Consider the following 24,945-nt stretch of genomic DNA (forward strand, 5'->3'; position numbering starts at 1 on the left):
GGCGGGAGCGGCCTGCCCATCTAGGGCTTGAACAGAAACCCCTCATATTTGGTGGGAAGTGTTAAATATTATTTGAGCAGTAGCCCCTTGTGCTTTTTGATGTGCTGCTCCCAGGCATCCTCCAACTTGAGCGCAGAATGGGGGGGCACTATACCTTCTTCTGTTACTCTGGGGCTGCAAAACTGGGGGTTTTCAAGCATGCGCCTGATGACTGGCAGTTGATTGATCTCCATGTTTTTCGCAACTGCTTTTAGGGTTTCTTCATTCATTTTTTACTCCCACTTTCAAATTGGATCGTCCCCATTGTTGCACAAGTGCGATACGCTGTCCATCTGAGGCATCTGATGAAGTGGTCTCTTGATTTGCAAAAACATGCCAGGATAAATCCATTAGTTTTTAAGGTGCTACGAGACACTTTCTGCATTTGGGGAGTTTTTTTTTTTTAAAAAAATCCCCCCTCCCCCACCCAGTAAACATTGCTGGAATGCGGTCCTGTGAACTGGGCCCATTCCAGGAATCCAGCTCAAGAGGATCATCTGTGAGCAAATTTCATTACATTGGAACTGGCTCCTACTGAAGCTGAAATGAGGGTGTGAAATTAATCTGGATTGCGGCACCCTGGAGCTTTGCTTGGGCCAGCAGCGAGGTTAATGCCAAGGAGTTTGATTTGCCTTCTGTGTCTTTCCAGCTGCCCTCCAGGACACATGTTGGTGGAGAACGTCACCGGCCGGCACTGTGTTTACACGGCATGTGCTCAGAGGCCCTGTAACTTTGGCACCTGCATCTCCCAGTCGGCAAGCAAGTTCCGATGCCACTGCCCCGACGGCTACTCCGGCCGCAACTGTGAAATCACACTAGCCATCTTCCACAAAGACGCTGGGCTGAGCTTCAGCTCCATGTTTGCCATCTGCATTTGCTTCCTGGCCCTACTAGGTAGTTACGGCAACTACATCTTGTACTACCTTTGGTAATGAACCATAAGCCGCCTTCTGTGCTGCTCTGGAGGCTTGCCATGCCGGCTAGTTGTGAAGATGCCCACTGGATGATGCCTTCACTGTCTTGTCCTTCATTCTCTCTGGCCCATCATCATCATCATCAAAGACATTCCTTTCCAGTTTCATCTGCATCTTTCTTTGACTCATCCCTGGGAAAGGTTCTTCTCATCTTTTCCATTCTGTTCTTGCTTCGACATTCCATTGCTGAGAACTGGCTCAGAAGGGACAAAGGGGAAATGAACATTAGGACGTTGACATTCTGCTTTGCTCTCTTAAGAACAGGCTTCTATAGTGGCTGACAGTGAGTGAAAAGATACCCATAATAACATGATAATGAGGTTCTTTCAAAAGGCAGCAATGGCTTTTAAAGGCTTGGGGTATTGGCGATGGTGATGATCATAAATGTGCTTCTTCCTCCTGGTGTTCTGTGTTGCTGCTGCTGGTAGCATGGCTGTCTAAGCTGCTGCTCCGTGGAGAGCGCAGAGGAGAATTTCTGCTCTCAGACATGTCCCATGGCCAGGGAGGACCAGGTGTGTTAGCCTCAGGGAGGACACAGTGCATCTCCTTGCACTGGCAGCCGGATCATTTGCAGACCCTGGCTCTTCCTTCCTTCTGGCAGGGAGAGTCTTGATGAAGGGTCTGGTGATGGAAAGTGTCCATTTCTTAGGCCTTAGATGTTGCTGCTTTAAGAAAAAAAAACCCAGCTCAAAATGGTCCAAAGATTTATCTAGTCTAGCATCCTGGTTCCCAGACTTGCCAACCAGATGCTTCCAGGAAGCTCACAAGCCAGACTTGAAGACCACAAGTAGAAGGGTCCTGGCTCAGTGCAGAGAATCTGCTTTGCATGCAGAAGGTCCCAGGTGGAATGCCCAGTGGCATCTCCAGGCAGGTCTGGGAGAGAGACCACCCCCCTCAGAAATCCTGGAGCACTGCTAGTTGGTGTCAATAGTATTGAGCTGGATGGACCGAGGGTTTGATTCGGTATAAGGCAGCTTCCTCTGTTGCCCTGCCCCCCCCCCGAGCAACTGGTAATCAGCAACATGCTCTTTAACTGTCATGGACAATAGCCGTTTATAGATGAATCATTCATAAATTTGTCTGCACCCCTTTTATAAAGCCATTTAAGCTGAGTGGTTCAGGGAGGTGTGTTTCCTAGGGTGCACTGCAACATGAAACAGATTTCCCAGCCAATGTCCAACGATGCCCCCCGTTTTATTTATATATATTTATTTTATTATTATGCAATTGTTTACGTTGAGTCTGTTATCGTTGTTACTTGCTATGGCACACAGCACCTTCAAATTTGCAAAGTGCTTTTACAATCTTGTTCATCCCAACAAGAACCCCGTGGGATTCACTACTGTTCTTCTCATTCTGCAAAGGTGGGCCTTAGCTCATGGCGGAGGGTGATAGTCACATCTAGGATTCCTGGCTCCAAAACTAGTGCTCTGTCAACTGGATCACTGATTGAGACAGCCCTGCTGCCAAGGAAATGATGAGTCTGGTTAGGTGGTTTGTATCTTAAAAGCCCCAGGTGAAGCATCTGAGGTCAGAGCGTTAGTCCACATTTACAGTCTTGGTTAATGCAGAACCGCCTCCTGAAATCCCGCATCGCGACACGGGAAGTTTCTGCTAAATTGCGCTTTCCTTCTGCAGCGAAAACTCTTCCCTAATCTCACGTCTTTGCCCAGGGCTCTTTTGAAGTCATCCTCGTGAAATTGCAGCTACTTGGAAAAGTAATTGCTTCCTCTTTTTTGCTGCTGTTTGTTTGTTTGCTGTCACTCATATTTTAGCATTTTTGAATTTCCAATGCATGAATATATTTGCCATGCAAACACGGGACAACAGGTATTTTTAACTAGGTCAGAATTACTTTCCCGAACTGTGGGGAACCTCTGCTCTGTAGGAAAACAAGGGAACTGGTAGCAGATGGTAAAGCATTTCTGCTCTGAAGTTTAAGCCCCGTGTTTCCATGAGGCCACATTGTGCTGTAATTGGGTTTGGGGAGAACGCGCCCCCATGCTGTGCAACAGGAGGCAGAAAAGGTGTGCTTGGGACAGTGTTAAATATCGCTCACAGCTGCTGCAGCCTTAGTGTGCTGATAGGCTCTTCTCTGATAAAGCTTGTTTATGACGGTTCAATGTAAGCTTCCATTGACTTTGATGCACATTGAAGCTGGCTTCTGGATGTAACACTTTCATCCAGTGGCGCTTTCTGACAGGCAGTTACAAGAGGAGTTGCTCCTCTGAGAATTGTGTATTCAGAATACAAGAATGAAAGCATTTTGGAAGAAGCGGAGCTTACATCCAGCATGATATTTCTCTTTTTCACGAAGAGGTTTATTTCTTTGTAGTGAGAAAAGGCCTCCTTTTGTGCTGGGAACAGGAGATTGAAGCCAAATCCCCTCCTTGGGGGACATGGCTGGGTCAGTTAAATACTCTTGAAACTGGGCTAGGGCTCTGTGTGTACGTGGCTCTGTTTACAGGCCACCTTTGTCTGCTGTTTTTAGTACCCTTGATGGTTGCTGTGGGGTGGTAAAAATGGCATTTTGTAGGCTCTTCTGAACTGGCAAAGAGCATGTTTTATTCAGGCCATTTCTTTTCCAAATGTGTGTATCTCAGAATCAGGATGCAACACAGGGTCATAGTAGTGGGCTCCAGTTTCAGACGCTGTATATTTTCAATCACTATCAGTCTTGCAGTCTGAGAATCATAAGAATGTCCTGCGAACAAAGGGGTGCTTTTTGTTTCAGTAACCACTGGATGTTAAAACTTGGGGAGATTACCATTGCACTCAATTAGCAATTGCATGGCAATTTTAAAGAAATAGAGCCCAGTGTGGTTTGGTAACCTGGCAGACCGGGTAGGGGTGTTACCCTTTTTGCCTGCTGCTGTGGTTCTGGTCCAGATTGGGGGGGGGCTATTTGAGTAAAAGCTCCCCTTGCATGGGGAATGGGGGCTAATCTTTCAAAGCAAATGGCAGGCGGCAGTGGGTGCAGTGGTAGGGCCCCCAGTCCAGGTCAGGACTATAGCGGAGCCAAAGTCCTCCTGCTCTCTCCACCAGGATTTGAATTACCCTTCCCTGCTCTGTAATTTTAATTTCTAATTGCATGAAGGGCATCTTGCATTCTTTAGCCTTAGAGAACACACACCAGTCACCTTTGTCATAGGATACTCTGGATTGCCAGAATGTAAATTTCAATTCAAGTATGTGAGAGGAGTTGCATAGTTAAGAAAAAGCAAACAAACCCTGTGCCTCAATATATATTTTTTTCTAATAAAAATGTGTCATGTGCCTCTTTGTCTATGTCCTGTTCATCTCTTCCATTCATTTTCATTGTTGTTTGTTCCATAGACTGTTCCTCATTTTGTGTATTACATGTTTACTCAGAAGTAAGACACACTGTATTCAATGGGGCTCCCTCCCCCCGGTAAATGTGCATCGATAGGGTTTGGATTTACCACATGCCCAACAGTGGACAGTTTCAACTTTCAGCATGCAAGGTTGAATCCAGACTAACATCTGGAATGCAAGCAGGAGAAAGAAGGATGACCATGAACAGGATTAGGTGAATTGGTGGGTGGGAGGAGCATCAAGCCATAGTTAAAACAAAGCAAGGTTTGTGAGCCAACAATAAACTATGGCTGGCAGTAAACCAACCATAGATAATCGGTTGGGCAGGATTCCTCCATAACCAAAGTTTAACAAACCATAGGTTCGTGTTTTATATTAGCTAAGCCACTGTAGACAAGACTGAATCCGATGGATCTGTTGTCTGATGTAGTACCCTTAGTTCCAGATTCATAGAGTCTTCCCTCTGCAGGGCATTAGCTGGGCACTGCACAAGGACACCCAATCACATGGAGGTCTCATTCTTGTGATCTTTCTCAGGGGAAAAAAATTACATTGGGTCGGGCTTTCCTATGAGCAGGCATTGCTTTGAAGGCTCACATCACATTGGAGGTGAAGGTGGAGGTTGCACAGTGGCTGCTGCCAACCTGTGTAGGAACTGCTGGCATTGACATTGACCCTCCCCACTGACCTCCATTCTTTCCTTCCTCCTCCTCCCTGATGCATCTCTCCTGTTTGGACAAGGCTTTGCCGCCACAAGGACGATACAAGATCAGATGGGCTGCTGCTATCATGTCCAGCAGAGATGGCTTTTATGGACTTGTCATGAGTTGTTTTTCACCATTTGCATTGTCTGTCATCTGCATAGTAGCACTTTGAGAGTGCAAAGTGCTTTGTAATCTTCATGTTATTCACCCTCAGTGACAAACGTTACAAGGTAGGCTGTTATTATTCCTATTTTAACCAAGAGGGATTGAAGGTGTGAGATAATGTACCCAGATGCATCTAGCAATCCTCTGTGCCACCAGTTAGTTTTTAAACTCAATCACTCTTGAATCCATGCTGGTCTTTAATAATACAGCCCTACATATATTTAGCTCTAAGTGCACTCACTTCATGGGATGCTCATCCAAATTAGCATTCCTGGGCTTGCAGGCCAAATGTGGGTGCTTAGCTGCTGCTGTTGTTGCTGCTGCTGCACCTCTCCTCTGGCTATTACTCACCTTCTGACTGATTTACTTTTATTAATAGCAATAAATCAAAAGTAGAGCTAAGTCCCTGCTAAAACTAGCTGCACTTATTGGATTGTCTACTTAAAGTTCTGAATCTGTGCACGCTTAAATCAGCAGAATCCCATTGGCTTTGGTAGGATTACTGAGGTGGTGCTTGTTTGAGAGCAGGGATTGGGTCTGTTAGCCTGAGACAAAGTAGTTTCTGGACAAACTTGAACTGGGGTTTAAATGTTACACCCTCCATGTGAGTCTGTTTCAAAGGTGACATGGCAGAGGAGGGTGGTTTCAGGGATATTTCAGATGTGGCGACCTTCCAGCGCATTAAGTCCTAACTCTCGAAGTTCTCTTTATTAATGGTGCGTTTGGCCTTGGTTTCTAAACAAATGCTCTTCGCTTTCTCACCCAGTTCTGCTCAGCGGGGTCTTCCTGTGGACTCGGTGGAAGAGCCACAAAAGCATGAACGGAGGAGTTTACCACGTCACCACCTGCCACGATGACTTGGAGGACATTCGAGAGAACATCCTCAACTATAACGAGGAAGGGGGTGGGGAGCAGGATCAAGTAAGGCTCTTTCTCTGACGGTTGATCTGACATGTGCAAGGAAACTTACACCAGAGGAAAAGCCATTGCTCGCTTTGATTTGATAGTACAGCCTAGACTTTGAAGGCCATCCAACCCTATCTCAATGTACCTACGGCATCTCAGACAGATGGCCATAATGGGGAGGAGAGAGCGCATGGCAGGGGAACCGCCATGTACCAGGCTCACACCGGACAGGGCAGAAGTTGTGTAGGGGGCAGCAACCCCCCCCCCCAGATAATTTTTGTGCACATATGTGGTGGTTTTTCTTCCTAAGGGAAGGGGATTCACTAGGCCAGTTCCAGGGACTAGTGTAGTTTTCCCATACTGGTGGGGGTGGACTCTCTGTGGTTGGAGATTTTTAGGCAGAGGTTGGATAGTCACCTGTAGAAGATGCTTTAGGACTAAATAATCTGTGGGAGGGAGTCCCTTCCAAATCTAAAATTCTGTAAATGGTCTTTGGATCCTGTGGATCCAAGTTCTCCTAGAATGCCCCATTTTTTCTCCCTTGCATTGTTCGAACACCGATAGCAGAGTAGAAGTGGCTGCAGAGATTTCTGTGGTTATAATGACTCTCTGCAGACCGGAGGTCGAGATCCACTCCTGTCCCGTGGCCCCTACTAGAGATCCATAGGACTTTGTCCAAAATTGTTTAATATTATCTCCTTTCCCTTCTGGCACTCAGAAAAGCACATTTCAGTTTTAGCAAATGGGGCATATATCTCCCCTCCACCCCACCAGACCTAACATTTACTCTGTCCTGATTGCAAGTCCTTGCAACATTTTGTAGAAATGCTCAGTGAATGTTGCTATCTTAGTATTGCCTCAGATAAGGATGCAATCCTGTGCTAACCTGCCTGTGAGTAAGCCCCATAGAATTCAGTGGAACTTACTTTTGAGTAGACCTGCACTGCAAATGTATTAAAGCACCAGTCTCCAAATCATTTGAACCAGAGACATTTCACTAAAACTGCCTGGGAGAAAACATAGTATAAAAAGTCCAGAGAAGTCAGTGAGCTGCAAACATTCTTGTTTGCTCACCTGCCTGCACACACCGATGTCAATTAGACCTGCAACTTTTTAATCAATCTGACAAAAAGATGACCCAGTTAATCATGAGGAAGGGAGCGGGTTTTAGAAGGCAAATCAGTATTTTTTTTTAATACCGTGGAACCTTGGTTCTCAAACGGCTTAGTTGCCGAACAAATCGGCTCCCGAACACCGCAAACCCGGAAGTGTTCTGGTTTGCAAACGTTTTTCAGAAGCTGAACATTTGGTGCGGCTTCTGCTTGAGTGTAGGAAGCTCCTGCAGCCAATTGGAAGCCGCACCTTGGTTTTCAAATGGTTTCGGGAGTCGAACACACTTCCGGCATGGATTAAGTTTAAGAACCAAGGTACCACTGTAATACCTTTGGGTGGAAGGCCAGGAAATATGCTTAAATAATAATATTCATACTCTTGTTATTATTATGGCTTTCATTATTATTATTATTATTATTATTATTGGGAATGCTAAATGGACTTATAACAATTGTCTTATGCAGGATGTTGTTGGGTGCTGTGCAGCTCAGTTTTCTTTTACTAGCTAATGTGGGAAGCAGGTTGGGACACTGATGGTGGAGGGGAGGACTTTAACTGCCCCTCCTCCCCATGGTGCCAAGAGTAGACATGGACCCTTTGCCCCAACCGCCCAAATTTCAGTCGGGATCATAGTACAGGTAAAATGTTAAAGCTTGCAAATCCTGCTTGTTAGGCTCTCCTTGAGCATCTGGTGGGCCACTTTGAAAACAGGATGCACAACCCTCATTGCTCTTCCATTTTTGCTTGGCTGGGATGTGTCCTTGAACTCCGATATTCCCTCTTAGGTGGAGAACAGAAGAGGGGTGGGTGGGTTGTGTATGTGAGTGAGCATGTGTAGAAACTAACTTATTACACAATGGTAAAATGTGTATTTATTGCTCCACCCACTTTTGCCTCTAGCTCCGCCCACTGCTGGAATGTGGCCCTCAAAACATTGCCTAGAAGGGAATGTGGCCCTAGGGCTGAAAAATGCTCCCTACCCCTATCCTAGAAGGACTGTATGCTAGGATGGCATCTGTGCAAATTCTGCACCCAGAGTAGGATTTTACCCCCCCCCCAATGTACGAGTTTAGTTTGAATTTTATACTTGGTATTTCCTACTAGCTGAATGCAAATTTCCTCATTAAAAAACGGAGGAAAAAAAGAAAGTTGAAGGTTTTGATAAATTTCCGTGAACATGTTTTAAACACTTTAAATGGATATTTATCTTCAAGGTGGCACACAGCGAGCTAAGTATACAAATCCTATTAGTGTTTAATAAGATTAACTCCCTCTGCACATTGTAAAGGGGAAAAATAGGTTTACCCGAGCAGGGGATCTATCTTGAGGAAGCAGGCATTGTTTATCTGACATGTCAAGAGCTTGGTATCTGCTCCTTTCAGAAAGTAGCAAGATGAGCCCAAATGATTCAAGGGTAGTTTGTTTCTACAGCGCAGGGTGGATCTCCACATCCATATTGCGTTGCTGCCTGTGATGAAACTTTTGTAAGTGCAGGGAACTCCCTTGCATTATCTAGAGAGGCAGAGAGACCATCCATGTCCAATGCCACAGAAGCTAAAATCTTTGCTCCGAAGAAACAGTCATGGCTTCCCTCAAAGAATCCCAGGAAATACAGTTTGTTAAGGCTGCTGAGAATTGTTAGCCCGCTCTTCCCCACCCAGAGCTACAGTACCCAGAGTGGTTTAACAATCAAAGCCTCCTTCCCCGCTCACTGCAAGAAGCTTGTAAAGGTAAAGGGACCCCTGACCATTAGGTCCAGTTGTGGACGACTCTGGGGTTGCAGCACTCATCTCGCTTTAGCGGCCGAGGGAGCCAGCGTTTGTCCGCAGACAGCTTCCAGGTCATGTAGCCAGCATGACTAAGCCGCTTCTGGTGAACCAGAGCAGCACACAGAATGCCGTTTACCTTCCCGCCTGAGTGGTACCTATTTATCTACTTGCACTTTGACATGCTTTAGAACTGCTAGGTTGTCAGGAGCTGGGATCGAGCAACGGGAGCTCACCCCGTCATGGGGATTCAAACCGCTGACCTTCTGATCGGCAAGCCCTAGGCTCAGTGGTTTAGACCACAGCGCTACCTGCGTCCCATAGAAGAAGCTTGAGGGTGCAGCAAATGGGGCCGGTGTGCAGGGTGGTCACTGGGGCTGGGGCCAGCATGCATCTCCCCCCACCTCATGTTTTAACACCTTTCCAGGAACAGAGAATGAATCCCTAAGTTTGTGGCTGGGTGCATGTGACTTAGTGTCTGACGCTGCTGTTGATGTCTTCCTCCTGCAGGATGCTTACAACATGGCGGAGCTCCAGATGTCCCTTCAAACCAGCCCAGCCTACTCGCTTTACAAGAAGAAAGGGAAGCGGGCAGAGCTGCAGAGTCCCGTGAGCTGCGACCTCCCTGCCAGTCCAAAGGAGCAGCTGGAAGCCCTTTCCACAGGATTGGGCTCCTCCTTCTCCAGCATCGACTTTGGATGCTACCTTTCAGGGGTGGTGAGAAACATGGACCAACTGCACCATGCCCTGCCCTGCGATTCCTTGCAAGTCTTTTACACGGAAGGAGAGTGTTCAGAAGCCAGCAGCCTAAGTTCCCTGGGCTCCGGTGGATGGGAGGAAGATACAGCCTACGGGGATATGAAAGAGTGGGGGCCAAAGTTTGAAAATCTCAGCAAACTCTATTCTCAAGCAGAGTCCGATGATGGTTAGGCTGCTGAACTCATCTTTGCACAATGCTTGAAGGTCCCTTGTGGTGTTTTGGGGTTTTGGGGGGGCGGGGCGGGGCAGGTAAAGGTACTTTTAACATACTTTTGATAAAGTCAATCCCTACTGAGATACTTCAAAGGCACAGCTAAGATGGAGACCAGGTAGCCCAAAAAGGCTTTGATTTTGGATTGGCTGTTTCTTTGGACACCCCCCCCCCAAGAAAAAGATATAATATACATAGATCATTGTCTTTTGAAGGCTGAGAAAGGACAGAATTAAACTAGTTGGAGGCAACCAAAGAACCATTGCAGAAAGATAAAAATGTAAAGGAACAACATCTGTATTGGTTGCAAGAACAGGTGCTTTGTCCCTATAGCTTTTTCCATCTTCATAGTTGGAAGCAGGAGACTGTCTCAACACTTTGCAGGGGCTGATACCTGGCCCGAGTCTTGTGCACCTCTTGCAATAAGTTGTAAAATCTGTACTTTGTGGTTTTTAATCAGTGTACCAAGTTGGAATGAAGCTTCTTTCCTTTCAAAATTACTAGAAGAGCCATGCTATGGATTTGGCAATAACAGTCTTTTAACTTGGGGGTGTGTGACTTGTTTTCAATACTCCCAGAAGCCCGTGCCTGTTACTTGGTTAAATTCCTGTGTGCCCTTCCCCAGATTCGGAGGGAACACCAACTTGCACCTGGACATGACACACTGAAATTAGTTCTTTGTGGGTTTTTTACCTTCATAAGACATGGTTTTTGCCACTGAAACAGTCCAGATGAGAAATAGTTCCCCAGAGTTGTTGTTCCATGTGTGGTTCCAAAGACTTCAAAGTAAGGACAGCCTTAAACAACCAAATATTGTTGTAGCAGGAGATGGCATATTTGACAGATACAATATTGTGTAACATGAAACCAGTTGTGGACTTCCTGCTAGCTGCTTGGTCTATTACTTCTGGACTTACCTTTGCAATGGGGCATTTTCTTCCCACTTCGTAAGCACCCCTAGATTTGCAGAAGTACAAAATCATTTTTTCTTTTCTTTTTTGAGGAGGGTGAAAAAACGTAATGGGGGAGGGAGGCACAATGAGGGCTAAATATGCTTAGTGGCCACAGAATGTTGTCTGCTTGGAAGATGAAGAGGACAGGGTGTGGTGGGAGGCAAGGTAAGGTGGAATGGCTGGCTGGCATCCAAGATAGGCAGATATCCCTTAGAGAGGAAGGCTGCAGCGCAGCGCAACATCTGTTTGCACGTCCTGCTTGTGGAGCATAGGTAAAGGTAAAGGGACCCCTGACCATTAGGTCCAGTCGTGGCCGACTCTGGGGTTGCAGTGCTCATCTCGCTTTTTTGGCCGAGGGAGCCGGCGTTCAGCTTCCGGGTCATGTGGCCAGCATGACCAAGCCGCTTCTGGTGAACCAGAGCAGTGCATGGAAATGCCGTTTACCTTCCCGCTGGAGCGGTACCTATTTAAGGTGCTAAAGTTGATGGTACCACATCAGATGGCAGATACCGTCTGTGTCCCCCATGTAACCCCCCTCCCGAACCTTAACTACTTCATACAGGTAAAAAAATGAGAGGAGGAGACAGAGAGCTGGCTAGACCCTTTCTTCTTGCTTTGCTAGTTTTCAACGAGAGAGGGAACTAAGAAGCTGCCTTACACTAATTCAAACCTATTCATGCAAGGGACGTTCTCAGCCCGATCTGGAGGTTCCTGGGGTTGAATGTGGAACATTTCACATGCAAAGCAGATGCCCTCTGAGTTGTTGTTTTTAGATAACGTTGTAAGCAGCCCAGAATGGCTGGGGAAATCCAGCCAGATGGGCGGGGTATAAATAATAAAATTTATTATTATTATTGTCCACACTTATCCTGTGCTTTCTAAGCACAGGTCTGAGATGTTTTTCATTTGCCCCGCTACTTTCCCTAGAAAGAACAGGACAAGCAGAAGAAAACACAGGACAAGAGGAAACATGGATGAGACCTCACTGAGCTAAAGCCCTTCCCCACTGCATGGTTCTTACATGGGGTAGGATTCAAAACCAGTATTATGTCTACACTGCCTCTATCCCTGGAATAGCCTTGGACTGCCTTTTTTTCCAGAGCCCTGTCCTAATTGCCCTGATTCATGTCCCCCCACCCAAAAAAACCAAGCTTCTTGTAAAGCGTGAAATAATGTAGCCACAAATTTGTCAACAAGCCATGTCAAAGGAAAGCTTGGTTGCACGTGTCTGTTTATTTTTCCTTAATTGAATAGCAGAGCCCAGATTCTGCCGTCTGACAAACCGTCATAGAGAATAACGCCCCAGTGTCGGCCATTGCTTCTGCAAAAAACAAAAATTGTCTGGTGGAGGATAAATGCCTTTGAAATGCATGTGGGAGAAACCCTTCCGTTAGGAGCAATGGTGTTATGGTATGATTTGCTACACACTAATCAGTCCTTTTTAAAAAATCATTTTCTTTTGACTAGCTCAGATGCTGGCGTGGTTTATTTTTCTGCTAAACCACCAATATCGAAAGTGAAGAAGGCTCTGCCTCTGCAGTACATTTCAATCTTCTTATCTCGAGTCTGCATTTCTACTTAGCTATTCTGAGTAAATGCTGTGCAGTGAGCGAAAAGGGACTGCGGACTTAAAAATTCTAAAGTTAGATTTCGTTCTGCCAACATGTGAAGCCCAAAGAACCTTACCCTGCTCCCTCGGCTCTGCAAAAAAAGGACATCTCCAAGTTATGAGTGTTCCTTAGATTATTCATAAATTCCCCTCATCTCCCTGACTTTCCTCATAACGTTATATCTCTCTTCTTCTACGCTTCATTTGTTCGGGGAGAGGGGGAATCAGAAAATGGAAGATCATCTGTCCACGGGGAGGGAATGAACAAGTGTACTGAGAGACGGGTAATGGAGATTGAAAAGTGCTTGGCAGGGCACCAAATAACATTTCCAGAAGTTCCTAAGTCCAATTTTTCAAGCATGTATTAAGCTACAGTGGAGACCAACGTTTTCATAGGAGACCATATATACCCAGATTTTCCCCAAATGCTTTTTCAATACGAGTTTCAAAAGAAACACAAAGATAAAGAGTTTGTGGTGGTCTTCACGTCAAGCTGGTTATTCTTCATAGTTTCTAACGATAAAAAGCTCAAGAACTTGCTCCCACTTTCCTTTGAGGTTGAGAGGATACTAGAAATTATTTAGCCATCTCTCTGTAAATCCCGCAACATTATTCTACCTCCACAATTCTCAAACTGTGGTCTTCAAGAAACTGGAGAGTTGTAGTTGTTTCTGAATCATGGATCAGAGCCAACAGAAAAGGTCAAGATCAAGTTGTTTTCACTTACCTTGCAAAGCAAGTTTAGGGCAATGCATATTTTTAATCTTTGCATATGTGGATGCCGTTTTTTTGTTTTAAAGAGGAAATTCTGTCTTGTTGGGATCAGTGCTGTACCACAGTTGGTTAACCAGGAAGATGCTTCCAATGTTTGGTGCCAATTCATATGCACACTGGAAGAATATGGCTTTCCATGGGACTTACCTTTTGAGACGTGGCATGCCCATCCTTAAATAATGGGACAAGTTCACATGGTTTTACCTATCATAGCTCACAGGTGTTGAATATTCTTTTGTGAATATTTTTCACCTGTACGGGCAATAAAGCTCGTCCAAATGTAATAACCCACTTCCAGAAAACTGAGCGAAAAGTGTTGCTGAGCATCGTGTGCTTTTTCAGTGTACCAAACAAGACTATGGGGAAAAGGCAGAAATGGATATCCCTCCCCCAATCTCCTGCTGCTCGAAATGCATCAAGGCATTGCTCAGTGTTAATTACTGCTTCTTATCCATTCATCTAAATCCCAGCCACTCTCAGTAGGATATGCTATCATTTGACGGCATTTTTCAGGCCAATTTAGACTATTTCCTTTGCCTGTAACGTGCTATTTACTCCCTTGGTGTGCTGTGCAGAATAAAAATGTGCTTTTCAACACACAGCCTGGCTCAAAAGTATTTCACTCACCCAAACCACAATTTCTGGTTCATTTCAGACCAGACTGTGGTGCAAGAAACTGAAGGTGTGACTCAAGTCCTTGGACAGATGGATTTTCTCATGGACTCAGGTGACTACTGCAGGACAAAGAGGGAACTGTAAGAAGAGACCTATTGGAGCAGGGCAATGACCCACCCAGAACAGCATCCTGTCCTCACACTGGCCACCCAGATTGTCTGAGGGGAACCTGCAAGCAAAACCTGAACAGAAGAGCACTCTCCTTCCCTCTGGTTCCCAGCAGATGATATTCAGAAGAATTCCTGCCTCCCAACTGTGGAGGAAACATGTCTAGTAGTGCCTGCAGAATGCACCCTGAAGGATATTGGTTCACACCAGAAGAAATGGACATCAAGTCCTCTCAAAGGCTCACCTGGTTCTGCAGAAGAGCTGATATTTTACGTGGCAGGGGTCAGAACCCGTGGTCCTCTAGAAGTTATGAGACTCCCAACTCTCATTGATGCCAGCCAGCATGACCAATGCTTGGGGATAATGGCAGGTACAGTCTAACAGTATCTACTGGGTCATAGGTCCTCCTCCCTGTCTTACGCTGCTTTTGCAGCTTCCCAAGCCATATTGATCTATCTGGATGGCACATAAGCCTCAAGGTTACCAAAGCACGCATGGAGGGATCATAGTTCAGTGCTTTGCATGCAGAAGGTCTTATGTTCCATCCCTGGCATCTGCAGTTAAGAGTACGAGCAGGTGACAGGAGAGGGGAAAGACCCTGTGTCAGAGAGAACGGCAAAGCCACTGCCAGGCAGAGGAGATGCTGTTGGGTGAGATGGACAATCTTGCCTGGTATGAGGCAGCTTCCTAGGTATGAACTGCCCTGTTAGGGATGCAGTTTTCCAAGTGTGAGAGAAATGATGATGTGGGATGGTTAGGCTAGACTCAAGAATGTCTGCCTGAACAGAAATGGAAGAGTGGTATGTCAATCTTAAAAGAAATTGCGTGGCATCCCACCCCGTTTTGAGCACTGGATGGATAACCTTCCAGCCTTCATACTAAGTGAAGATGTGAAAAGCATTTCCAGCTATTCATGCAACTCTGCAAAGTGAAATGATGGCAGGGGCTGTCATCTTCCTCTTAATGGAGACTGTTATTCCTGCCACGCTTCCAGTATCTCACGGCCACCACTGTGTTGCATGTTCCATGCAGCAGTCAAAAAGTACTTGCTTTCTGCCTTGCAGGACTTGCCTATTCGTTTCCTTAAAAGCCAATGCAAGGGAGTTGTGGCATTGTCAAGAAAGAGGCCAGCAGACCTGATTATTAGAAGTCCTGCAGCTGACAGGAAAGAGGGGGAAAGAGAAAAGAAATAAGTATGTCCCTAGGTAGTTGGATTTTCAGTAATCTGGTACTTTAACTAATCTCCTGCCAAGCTCTTTACAGGCTAACATGTAGCAACAACAATTCTATTTCCTATACAAATTGTGTATAGGCCTGCAATTTAAATAATCTTCTATATATTAGTATTTAATCTGTCAACCTGTCAAGCTCTATTGGTTTTCATAAGTTTCCAACCACCATTTCTACAAAATGAAAGTCAACAGATAACATAGTTCTGTGGCACTGAGGCAACCCTCAGAGCGTCATCCCAAGAATAAAGTGTACTCTTTTACATGCCTTAAGAGTAGACACAGCAGCAACTAAAAATAAGTTGAGACTTCTGAGCCTGGTGGCCTCAGTGATGCAATCAACTGTTTCCCCCAAAAAGTCAGGCATGATTTCCTTATAACAGCTGCAAAGGGCTGTAGCTCAGCAGCAGAGCAAACAGTTTGCATGCAGAAGGTCCCGAGTCCAATCCCTGCCATCTCCAGGTAGGTCTTGGAAAGATCCCCCACCTGAAATCCTGGGGAGTCATGCCAATTAGCATGGACAATACTAAGCCAGATGGACCAATGCTCTGACTTGCTATCACACCATTTCCTATCTTCCTGTGTGCTGCTAGCAGAGGGAACACAAGCCACTGCACCACCTCTTACCAGATGCTACCAAAGATATTCCCGATACAGGTTAACAGTTGTTCTATACTACATACCCTAAAGACTATGGCTGCATGCCACTCCCTTGATGAAGTTTGTCCAGCTAGCTCAGCTTCATGGATCTGCATTTTATTTAATATGAACACCTTAGTAGCCAGACCACTCCCTTTATCTGATGTAGCTAGCACTAGCCACAGTAACTCATGGTTACTGCAACAGCTTATTGTCACCTCCTGGACCCCAAGCTATTGCGTTTCCTTTACTTTCCAGGCAACCTCCACCTCTGGAGCAGCATGTAAAAAGGGTCATTGCCAGCTTTCCTGACAGTATAGTAAACATGCTCTTGAGTAATACTGCTGCTCTACAGAGGCTCATACTAGATCAATTATTTCTGAAATAGGTTTCCTGAAGCAATTACATCCAACATAGACCGTCATCAACCCAATCTAGTTTGAGTTCCTGGCTTGCACTTGCTTTACACTACAAACTTTTAATAACTTTACTAGTCAAATAAGGCAGTGGTTTTGACTGAAGACAGCCCATGCTTATCCATGAGATCTCGGCAATACTGTATTTTTAAACCCTTGTCCTAGACCAACCTTTCGAAATTCAAATAAGGCTGCATGCCACATGCAATTACTTTTGGCTGGGCTTCCCTGACAAGAGACCTGCTTCTTTCTATCATAGAAAGTTTCAAAACTATTGAGAAATTCACCATTAGGAGGAAAGGAAAAAAGCAGCAATGGATCCCCATGGATCAGAAAGCAACTTCTATTTAACGCTATCCAAATAACTTCCTCAGACAAGCTGCTAACCTCACAAAAGTTAAGTGCGCCAGGCAGCAATGGCAGGGGAAAAAAATGCTACTGCTAAATCATTTAACTTGGAAATTCAATAAAAGCTACTCTTACAAGCTGTCAAAGCCCAAAGATGATTTAAATAAATATTAACTCCTTTCAGCATGTTAAGGCGCTTAAGACAAGGTCAAAAAGCTTCTTTTGGCAGAAGAATGAGCTGCTTTTGACAGAGGATGTGAGCAACAAGAGAAGCAGGTTTTTAAATGGCTGCTTTAATAAGGACAGATGGCAACAGGTTTTGATTTGCAGATCAAACTTTATTTAGAAGACAATATTCATGCATCTCAGTACAGCATCTTATAAAATGCCTGCACGGTGAAGTGTTAACCAGCAAAAATATTGAAGATGTGTGTCTCCTCATGTTCATACTGGCCTCCTTTTGACTTTTTAGCTCCACAGACTGACAATTTCACTTTGACCGTAACTGTATAGAAAACTTCTCTTCTGTATAAATGTAGAGTAGCCTTTTCTTCCACACTAAGGGGCCAAGGAGCAGACAAGGGCAGCAACAAGTTGGGTTTGAACTTGAAAGTAGATCCACTGGACATCCGTTGGATCTACTTCTGTGTAAACATGGTTTAGCATTGCACTGCAAGTAGCTTGCAGGTTGGATGCAAGGGTTTCTTGCAAGCGAGAAGAGACTCACGTTTAATAATAAAACAACTTTTTTTGGCATGCATTTGGTAGCAGAATGTTACAGATGACACCGTGAGGAACGGGGATGGCTAGCATGTGGCCTTCCACTTGAGACTCCGGTGTCCATCATTGCCAAACTCTGGCCAATCTGGCTGGGTCTGATGAACATTGAGTACAACCACATTTGGAGGGCTACAGATTTCTCATCCCATGTGATAAAGGCAGGCCTCCCAGGCCAGCTCACCAAATGCAATTCATCAGCCATGTTCCCCCCACCCAGTCCTGCTCAGGTTTGCAGTCAAAGACCGGCAGATTTGCTGATCATCTGGTGGGCCAATAGGCATGGCTGGTGTGTTACACTTGGCTTGGTGGGTCATAAGTTGTACAGGCCTGAACTAAGGGAATGCAATACTGAAGAGGAAGAAAAACTGACCTGAAGCAGCATGAAAACCCCCAATCTTTGCTCCCAGAATGGGAACTAGCCCTGTCGCTGAACTAGCTCACAGCTAGACTTGAATCTTTGGCAGCTTATGAATTCTGCAGCAGTGCCCCCTTCCTACAGTTCCCTCCTAGGCTATAGTTTCTAACCCCAAGTTCAAGGGCTTGACCTGCTTCCCTCAAAACAGGGACCCCCCCCCCACTTCTCCAGTTTTGGTTGCAGCAGAAAAGTGAAAATAAATACAGATGACTCACAACTTGCGTGGGAGTTAGATTCACGCCACAATAGCTATAGCCTCAATAAGTGCAGGAGATGATGTGTAAAGCCAAAATTGTGTGTAGCCAAAACAACCCCAGAACCGCTCCCATGCAACCATCCCTACCTTTCTGGAGCCAGTACACCATGTGAGCCTTGCCACCCAAGCAAGGCAGAGCTTATAAGCGCTTTGTTTTGCTTAATGGGCTATGGGAGGCTCTAATACCAGCTCTGGGAGGCTCCTGAGATCTCACTGGAGCTGCCCAGAGCCAATGTGAGACCTTCCCAGAACCAGATAGCAAGGTGGAGACCTTAAAAGCTTTTTCCACAGCAGGAAAATGTGATGCAGAAACAGCTTTTAAGCTCTCCGCCTTGTGTGTGTTTAATTTGGGTGACTGTGTGCTGGCCGGCCACTAAGAGTGTAAAGCTGCGATTGTGCAAGTTAAATGCACACAAGTTGTGAGCTGGCTGTACACAGCACAGGCTGGGCAGAGCCCAGGACCTGGGAGACGATGTAAATCATGCCGTTCCCAGACATCAGACTGATCATTTGTTGAGTGGTGAGATGATAGCTCTTTCTTCATGGATCAGCTGAGGCAGGTGGGCTATGTGCCTGTGTGTGTTCCTGCTTTAGTGTGTGGTGGCTGCACCCAGTTTTGGCCATGCTAACTGATGGCATGCAGCTCCCAATGGGTGGGGGCCAAGGGCAGGTGTGACCCTTGGGCTGTAAAAGGAAGCCACCCAGCCACAGCATGCTGAGAAACAGGGCACATGCCTGCAAGGTTCTGAACTCAGCTTTCTAGGGTTCTGTTCCCTACCATTCCCAATTCGTGCTCCCCATGTACCGGTACTTATTTGCAAAGGTCCCTCAAACTTCCTTTGATGACTGTATCACTCACCACCTTGAGCTGTGCCATGCTGGCATCCAAAATGTCATCTCCTGCACTTACTGAGGCTCTAGCTATTGTGGTCTGTATCACATGTGTTCCTCATTATACATGTCGCTGCTTGGATTTATTCCACAATCCCTGATGTTGGGGCTTTTTCAGGTGGTCAGACCTGGCTTCGGATTGTGCATGTTCAAGTAAGGATGTGGGGGAAACCATTGCTTTTCTTCTAGTAAAACGGTGCTGGTACTCACCATGAAGCTGTTACATTAAATGCCACACTTTAAACCAGTGCTTTTCTTCTAGAAAAAAAAGGTGCCAGCACTGTGTATCCTTGAGTGCTCGCAGACAAAAGGCACAGGATGGGCACTCACCAGCCAACCTACTGGCCAATCTTTACTTCTGAACCTCCTCCTTTCTTCCTTAAATTAAAATGAAGTGGGGGGGGGTACACTTTCATGACTGGGAAGGAAGGAAGGAAGGAAGGAAGGAAGGAATATTAGACAGGAAAAGGACCCCTGGCACATTCTAACAGCCCTCAGGTACTGATAACTACAGGAGCAAAGCAAACAAAAACCATTTGGCACCAAGCATCTCAAAGGCTATTCCTGATGCCTACAACATTCCCACAACAACACCAAGCCACCCAGACCCCTGAAATTGCTTTGCAGGTATCAGGCACATTACAAAGAAAAAGAAATTTCCCTTTTAACACCCTTAATGCAGCTTCTCTCTCTCTCTCTCTCTCTCTCTCTCTCTCTCTCTCTCTCTCTTTCCCTCCTTCTCCACTGACCATGTCCCTCTTAAGGTCACACTAAGCGCACCAGAGAGTTCTGTGCAACCCAAAAACTTGCATCCAGTATTTTAGTTGGCCCAATAAAAAAGATTGCCTTCTCACTCTGTTTTGTTATAGTCAAGGTCAGATTTGGCTTGGTCGGGGGGTGGGGTGGGGTGGGACAACTGACAGCTCCAGTTTGTTTTTTTTAAAAGCTTGCATATCTAAGATGGCAATATTTGATCATACATATTTGGTAATAAAAAATGTGACGTGAAAATACTGAAACAGTGCATGGGTCAGTGTTCTTCTTTTTTAAAAAAAGATAGTAGTGCCATCGGAATTCTTGCTGGGGAAGCTGAAGTTAAGCAGCAGGTACTAAAGTGGTGAGCTGCCAGCACCTCAAGTGCCCACCTGGCCATGCCCCCGTTTTGCATATGCCGTGACAGTGGTGTCTGCAGCCGCCGCAATAAGACCTCAGAACCACATGCAGGCTGTCACATCTCTGCCTGCTCCTCCACACTGGCCGAGCTTAAGGCTTAAAATAAGATGAGGCCTGATATACTGCGGCTGTGTGGGCTGCTTGGGAGACAGGTGCATAATGTTCTGGGCAAAGTGGCCCTGAGTGCCTGCATCCTCAGCTGATTATGCCCACTGCCTCTAAAGGACAGGGCAACCTTATCTCACTCCTCTGTGCCTGGGATGTGCTTATCCTGAATTAGCATGCAGCATTACCAGCGAGGAATCTGCTGACCCAGGCTCCCAGCAAGATCAGGCACACATCACTACAGGCTTAATTAAAGTTTTACTACTTATTAGAATGTTTTATTATTGTATTATGTTGAAGCGGCAGTGGGCTCCAACCTCATTAAGGGAAACAGAGTAGGAATTATTCAGGGGCTTTGCTTCCTCACTAAAAAAATAAAAAAATCCTGCATGGCTCACCTCCAGGTTTGATTTAAGTGTGAGCTGATTAAAGTCTGCTTTCCTTTTGGTGGTGCTGGGATGAAAGCGCAGAAGGATCCTGTGTGTTATTTAATGAATACTTGCGCCTAAATGTAAAATTATTTTGTGTGAGGGTGACAGAACCGTATCTAGCCCTGCAGTAATTTACCAAGGAACAACTGCAGAGGGGAAAAGTGTTTAAATCATTGGGAACTGGAACATAGCTCAGTTGGGGAACTTTAATCTCATTACACATCTTGATTTAATTAAATGTGGGGGAGGCTAGCTGAAGCTCTGCACGTTTCTCATCGTTAGGAATTAATTGCAACAATTTTCTTACGTGAACTATTTGAGCAGGCCAAATATGCTTCCTATTGATGTTTTTCCAGAGGCACTTGATTACCATCAGATTTTGCACCAGAAGTGAACACTGCCCATTATTACACCAGGGAAAAAATGGAGTTAACAAGAGATGGATTGTGGCCTTGCCCAACTCCCATTCATTTGAATGGGACTTTGAAGTTAATAAAGATTGTGCCTACAGCTGCCAAGTTACTTGTTAATGACTGGGAAAGTTCTACTTCCAAACCAACCCTGCCATAAGTCTCATATAAAAATGTTAAAATTAGCTTTAAAAACATCACAGTGACTTTTTTTAATAAAAAAAGCACAGCATTATAAAGTTGATAGTCTTCATAAAAGTACAAAAATGTGAAATCTATTTGCTTCAACATAAGGAACATGATTCATGGGGTTGTTGTTTTTTGTCCAAGTAAGGAGGGGGAAAAACATTGAGGGGGGGGGAGGATCTTTGAGAGGAAACTGTTCGTGTAAGTACTTGTCACATACAATAAAGCAAAAATCTCCCTTAAAGCACAATATATCCTACCACTTTTAATAACGAAGCTCATGACAGTGTTTCTCTTGGGTTTGGTATTCTTACTTAAAAAGACACACTTAGAAGGGGGGTGGGAGAACAGAATACAGTAATTGAACATTGTAATATGCAGGAGGGGACATGGGGGGGGGCATTTTGCTTGTTTGTAAAAGCTCCTCTGAAAGGACGCCACAACATGCTACATTATCAAAAGAAAAACAAGGGAACCCAACATGCTCCAGTCTTCGAAGTTTGAAAACCACACACAAAAATCAGTCATCAAGTGTGGAACCACAGGTAAAACAAGCAGCGACTAAATATTACAAATGGAATGCTGAGCAACAAGTGTTTGAAAGTCAAGAGAGCTTGAGAAGTACCATACAATGAGGAAGGGGAGCAATGTTCAAATGACGGACGCAAGCCTTTTGCTGGACTATGGCCTTCAGCAACAGCACTCACACAAAGCCCAGAGCTTTGCTTTCGGGCAGATCAACCTGCAGCAAAAATTAAGGACCTGGTGTTGGATGAGCAATGGCACAAAGACAATGCTGTGGCAAGAACAGCATAGCTGTCCCTGCTGGGGAAAATCCTCACTTTTTAGTCCCTGCTAAGAGCAAAACTGTACGCAGGGATGTTCTTGGGTTACTTTGCCCTCAGCTGCACAGTGGCTGCTAAGAGACTGGCAGCTCCATCCTTGTCAGCAGAGGGCCAAGTATCCTCAGAGCTGTGCTGTCTGAGAGAGAAGCAAAGGAGAGCAGGGTGTGCGTGTGAAGGGAAGGTTACCAAAAGCATTGCATTGCTGATGGCTATTACAAAGCTCACATCTGGGTCCTAGCATTAGAAAAGGAAAAGGTCACTGGTATATACACCCTAAGCACTTTGGCAGCAAAGCTCTGGGATCCGGGTTGAGGGCTGAGACATCAGAAGATTAGTCTGTGATGCTTAAGCAACCATGGAAAAAGCACCAAGAAAAATCTGGAGAAACTACTCCCAAGAAAATGTTTTTGGATTGGTGTTCCCAAGCACCCTAAGGAAAATAACCGAAGAAGCAACAACAAGACACTAATGGTATCAACAGGATCATGTTAGCAAGCCAGAACCCTGAGCAGACTCCCCTAGATTAGCAGTAGATGGAAAGACACAACAGCTGGTCCACAGAGGTCCTGGGTAAGTATGCTTTGAGTGCAATGCAGGTGAGACTCCACCCCCCTTCTCTGTATGTTGAGCATCGTTTTCATGGGGGATGTGCCATCGTGCTTCACAAAAGAGTCACTCCCACATGACACTGAAGACGTCAGGGTGGAGCTTGCACCACACCACTTGTATAGCGTCTGCACCAGAGCCCTTTCTGAACCAGCCTTCTGTAGTCTAGAAAAGCTTTCTGGACACATAAAAACATTATCAGCACAAACCCTTTCTAATGATCACAGTAATTAAAAGGTAAAACACTTAACCCAGTGTACAATGATTCCACCTCGCCCCATGAACCGTTTCTGTAAACTCTTGGCATGAGCTGCTGCGGTCACAGCAAAGCTATGTAGTCTTTTTATGTCTAGCGAGCTTGTAAACATGGAACGTTTTGTTCTGAAATACTTTAGCAAAATACATTGTGTATGAAGGCAGGTCTCGTTTGATTTCCTCACAGAAGCGAGGATGTGGCGAATGTTTTAAATCAGGATCATTTTCCCCAGGACCATCCATGGTCTGTAACAGAAATTACAGGGTTGATCAAACATCTTCTTGTTGCCACATTCTAAAACAATGAACTGCTCTCTTAATGCAATACAAAGGAAACACACTAAGCTGTACAAGCACCAGGTGCCATTGTATAGTCAGAGAAAAGCCCACAGCTGCCTACACACCATACACCTAAAAAGCACACACACCTCACACACCCAGCAAAGAATCCTGTAGTTTGTTACAAACTGCAGTTTGTTAAGGGTGCTGGGAATTGTGGCTGTGTGAGAGGCAACCTAGAGTTCCCTAGATTCTTTGGAGGAAAAATGTGCTTTCAGTATATGGCACGTTGTACTTTACTGTTGTACTTTACTTGATTCAATCCTATAATAATTCACATGGGCAATCCTAACGCCTGACCACAGATTACAGCACAATTCTAACTATGTCTACTCAGAAGTTAGTCCAGCAGAATTCAATGGGGCTTACTCACAGACAAGTGGGATTAGGATTGCAGCCTTCTTTATAAACTCCAAACAGAACATAAATGCTAGACTTCCCAGTGACATAATAGCCCTGCTATCTGGTTCATAGTACATTTCACACTATGTTTGCTGTGTATTTAAGCCAATCAAGACACCATCCAGTTACTGTTGGTACAACTCCCATCGTCCCTAACCATTTGCCAGGCTGCTTTGTGGCTGATGGGGGTTGGAGTCTAACAACATCTGGAGTGCACCGTGTTGGCTACAAAGCCACAGGGTGTTACAGGGAGAGATGATCCTGTGCCAGAGTTCCTGCAAATACTGTAATGCAAACAGGAAGGCAGGCTCCGGTACTTACGTGGCCATTTGCTATGTCCAGAAGATCACGCAGCCGACAGCCCCTGCTGTGTCTTCTTTCATAACAAATACTGTCTTCCAGGATCACAAAGTCAGTCCCAAAAGATCTGAGGATCCTGTGGACTTCTTCAGGAGATCTTTTTGCATACACCTGATAAACCTAGAAACAGTGTAATTTAATTAGAATTGTGATTCCCACCCCCATTTCCACCATTTCTTTATTGCTCGAAGTTGGGGGGGGGGGAAGACAACTCAAGAGGAGCATAAGACAGAGATTTATGAAATAACATGGAGAAATTTGACAGTCCCCTGCACCTGTCCCATAATACTAGAATTCAGGGTCATCCACTGAAATTGGATGGAGGTATATTTCAGAACACACAAAAGGAAGAACACACGCAACACAAAATTGAAGTATGAAATTCACTGTGCCAAGATATGGTAACAGTCACTGGCTTAGATGGTTTTAAAAGACAAATTTGTGAAGAAGTCTGTCCGTTAGTCATGATGGGGCCCTCTGTATTCAGAGAAAGTATACCATGGAATACGACTTGATGGCAGGTAACAGCAGGAACTGGCTTGCAGCCTTGATGGCTGCTTGTGGACTTCCTGGGAGCACCCTGCTAATTATTGTGGGAAATAAGGCACTGGGCAAGATGGATCTTTTGTCTGGCTTAGCATGGCTCTTTTGCATTGACTAAACTAGAGATATGGATAAGAAATGGGTACAAGAAAAAGACCAAAGAATCTGAATGCACAACTTCTGAAATATAAAGGAAGGGAATACTCTCTACTAGACTGCTAGGT

General features: G+C 45.2%; 2 protein-coding genes across 7 annotated transcripts in view; one reads left to right on the top strand and one right to left on the bottom strand.

Moving 5' to 3' along the window:
• The window catches only part of LOC310711506 (neural-cadherin-like), a 105,922-nt gene extending 85,811 nt beyond the window's left edge, over positions 1 to 20,111 (top strand). Inside the window, exons 31-33 of one of the 3 annotated variants that reach the window (XM_083513384.1) lie at positions 689 to 933; positions 5,985 to 6,139; positions 9,514 to 20,111. In XM_083513384.1, coding sequence (XP_083369510.1) covers positions 689 to 933; positions 5,985 to 6,139; positions 9,514 to 9,933 — 820 coding nt within the window. In that variant the 3' untranslated portion in view covers positions 9,934 to 20,111. Of the gene's footprint in view, positions 1 to 688; positions 4,296 to 5,984; positions 6,140 to 9,513 lie in introns of those variants that run through there. The other 2 variants (XR_014528511.1, XM_083513385.1) reach the window with 2 other exon arrangements.
• The window catches only part of DPY19L3 (dpy-19 like C-mannosyltransferase 3), a 41,040-nt gene continuing 33,136 nt past the window's right edge, over positions 17,042 to 24,945 (bottom strand). For 3 of the 4 annotated variants that reach the window (XM_083513403.1, XM_083513401.1, XM_083513402.1), the window contains 2 exons: positions 24,140 to 24,298; positions 21,368 to 23,323 (listed from right to left, as the gene is read on the bottom strand). In XM_083513403.1, the coding sequence (XP_083369529.1) occupies positions 23,153 to 23,323; positions 24,140 to 24,298 (330 nt within the window). In that variant the 3' untranslated portion in view covers positions 21,368 to 23,152. Of the gene's footprint in view, positions 19,022 to 19,115; positions 23,324 to 24,139; positions 24,299 to 24,945 lie in introns of those variants that run through there. The other variant, XR_014528512.1, reaches the window with a different exon arrangement.

This window comes from Podarcis liolepis, assembly GCF_965112155.1.
Source record: "Podarcis liolepis genome assembly, chromosome: 7".
Lineage (NCBI taxonomy): Eukaryota > Metazoa > Chordata > Lepidosauria > Squamata > Lacertidae > Podarcis > Podarcis liolepis.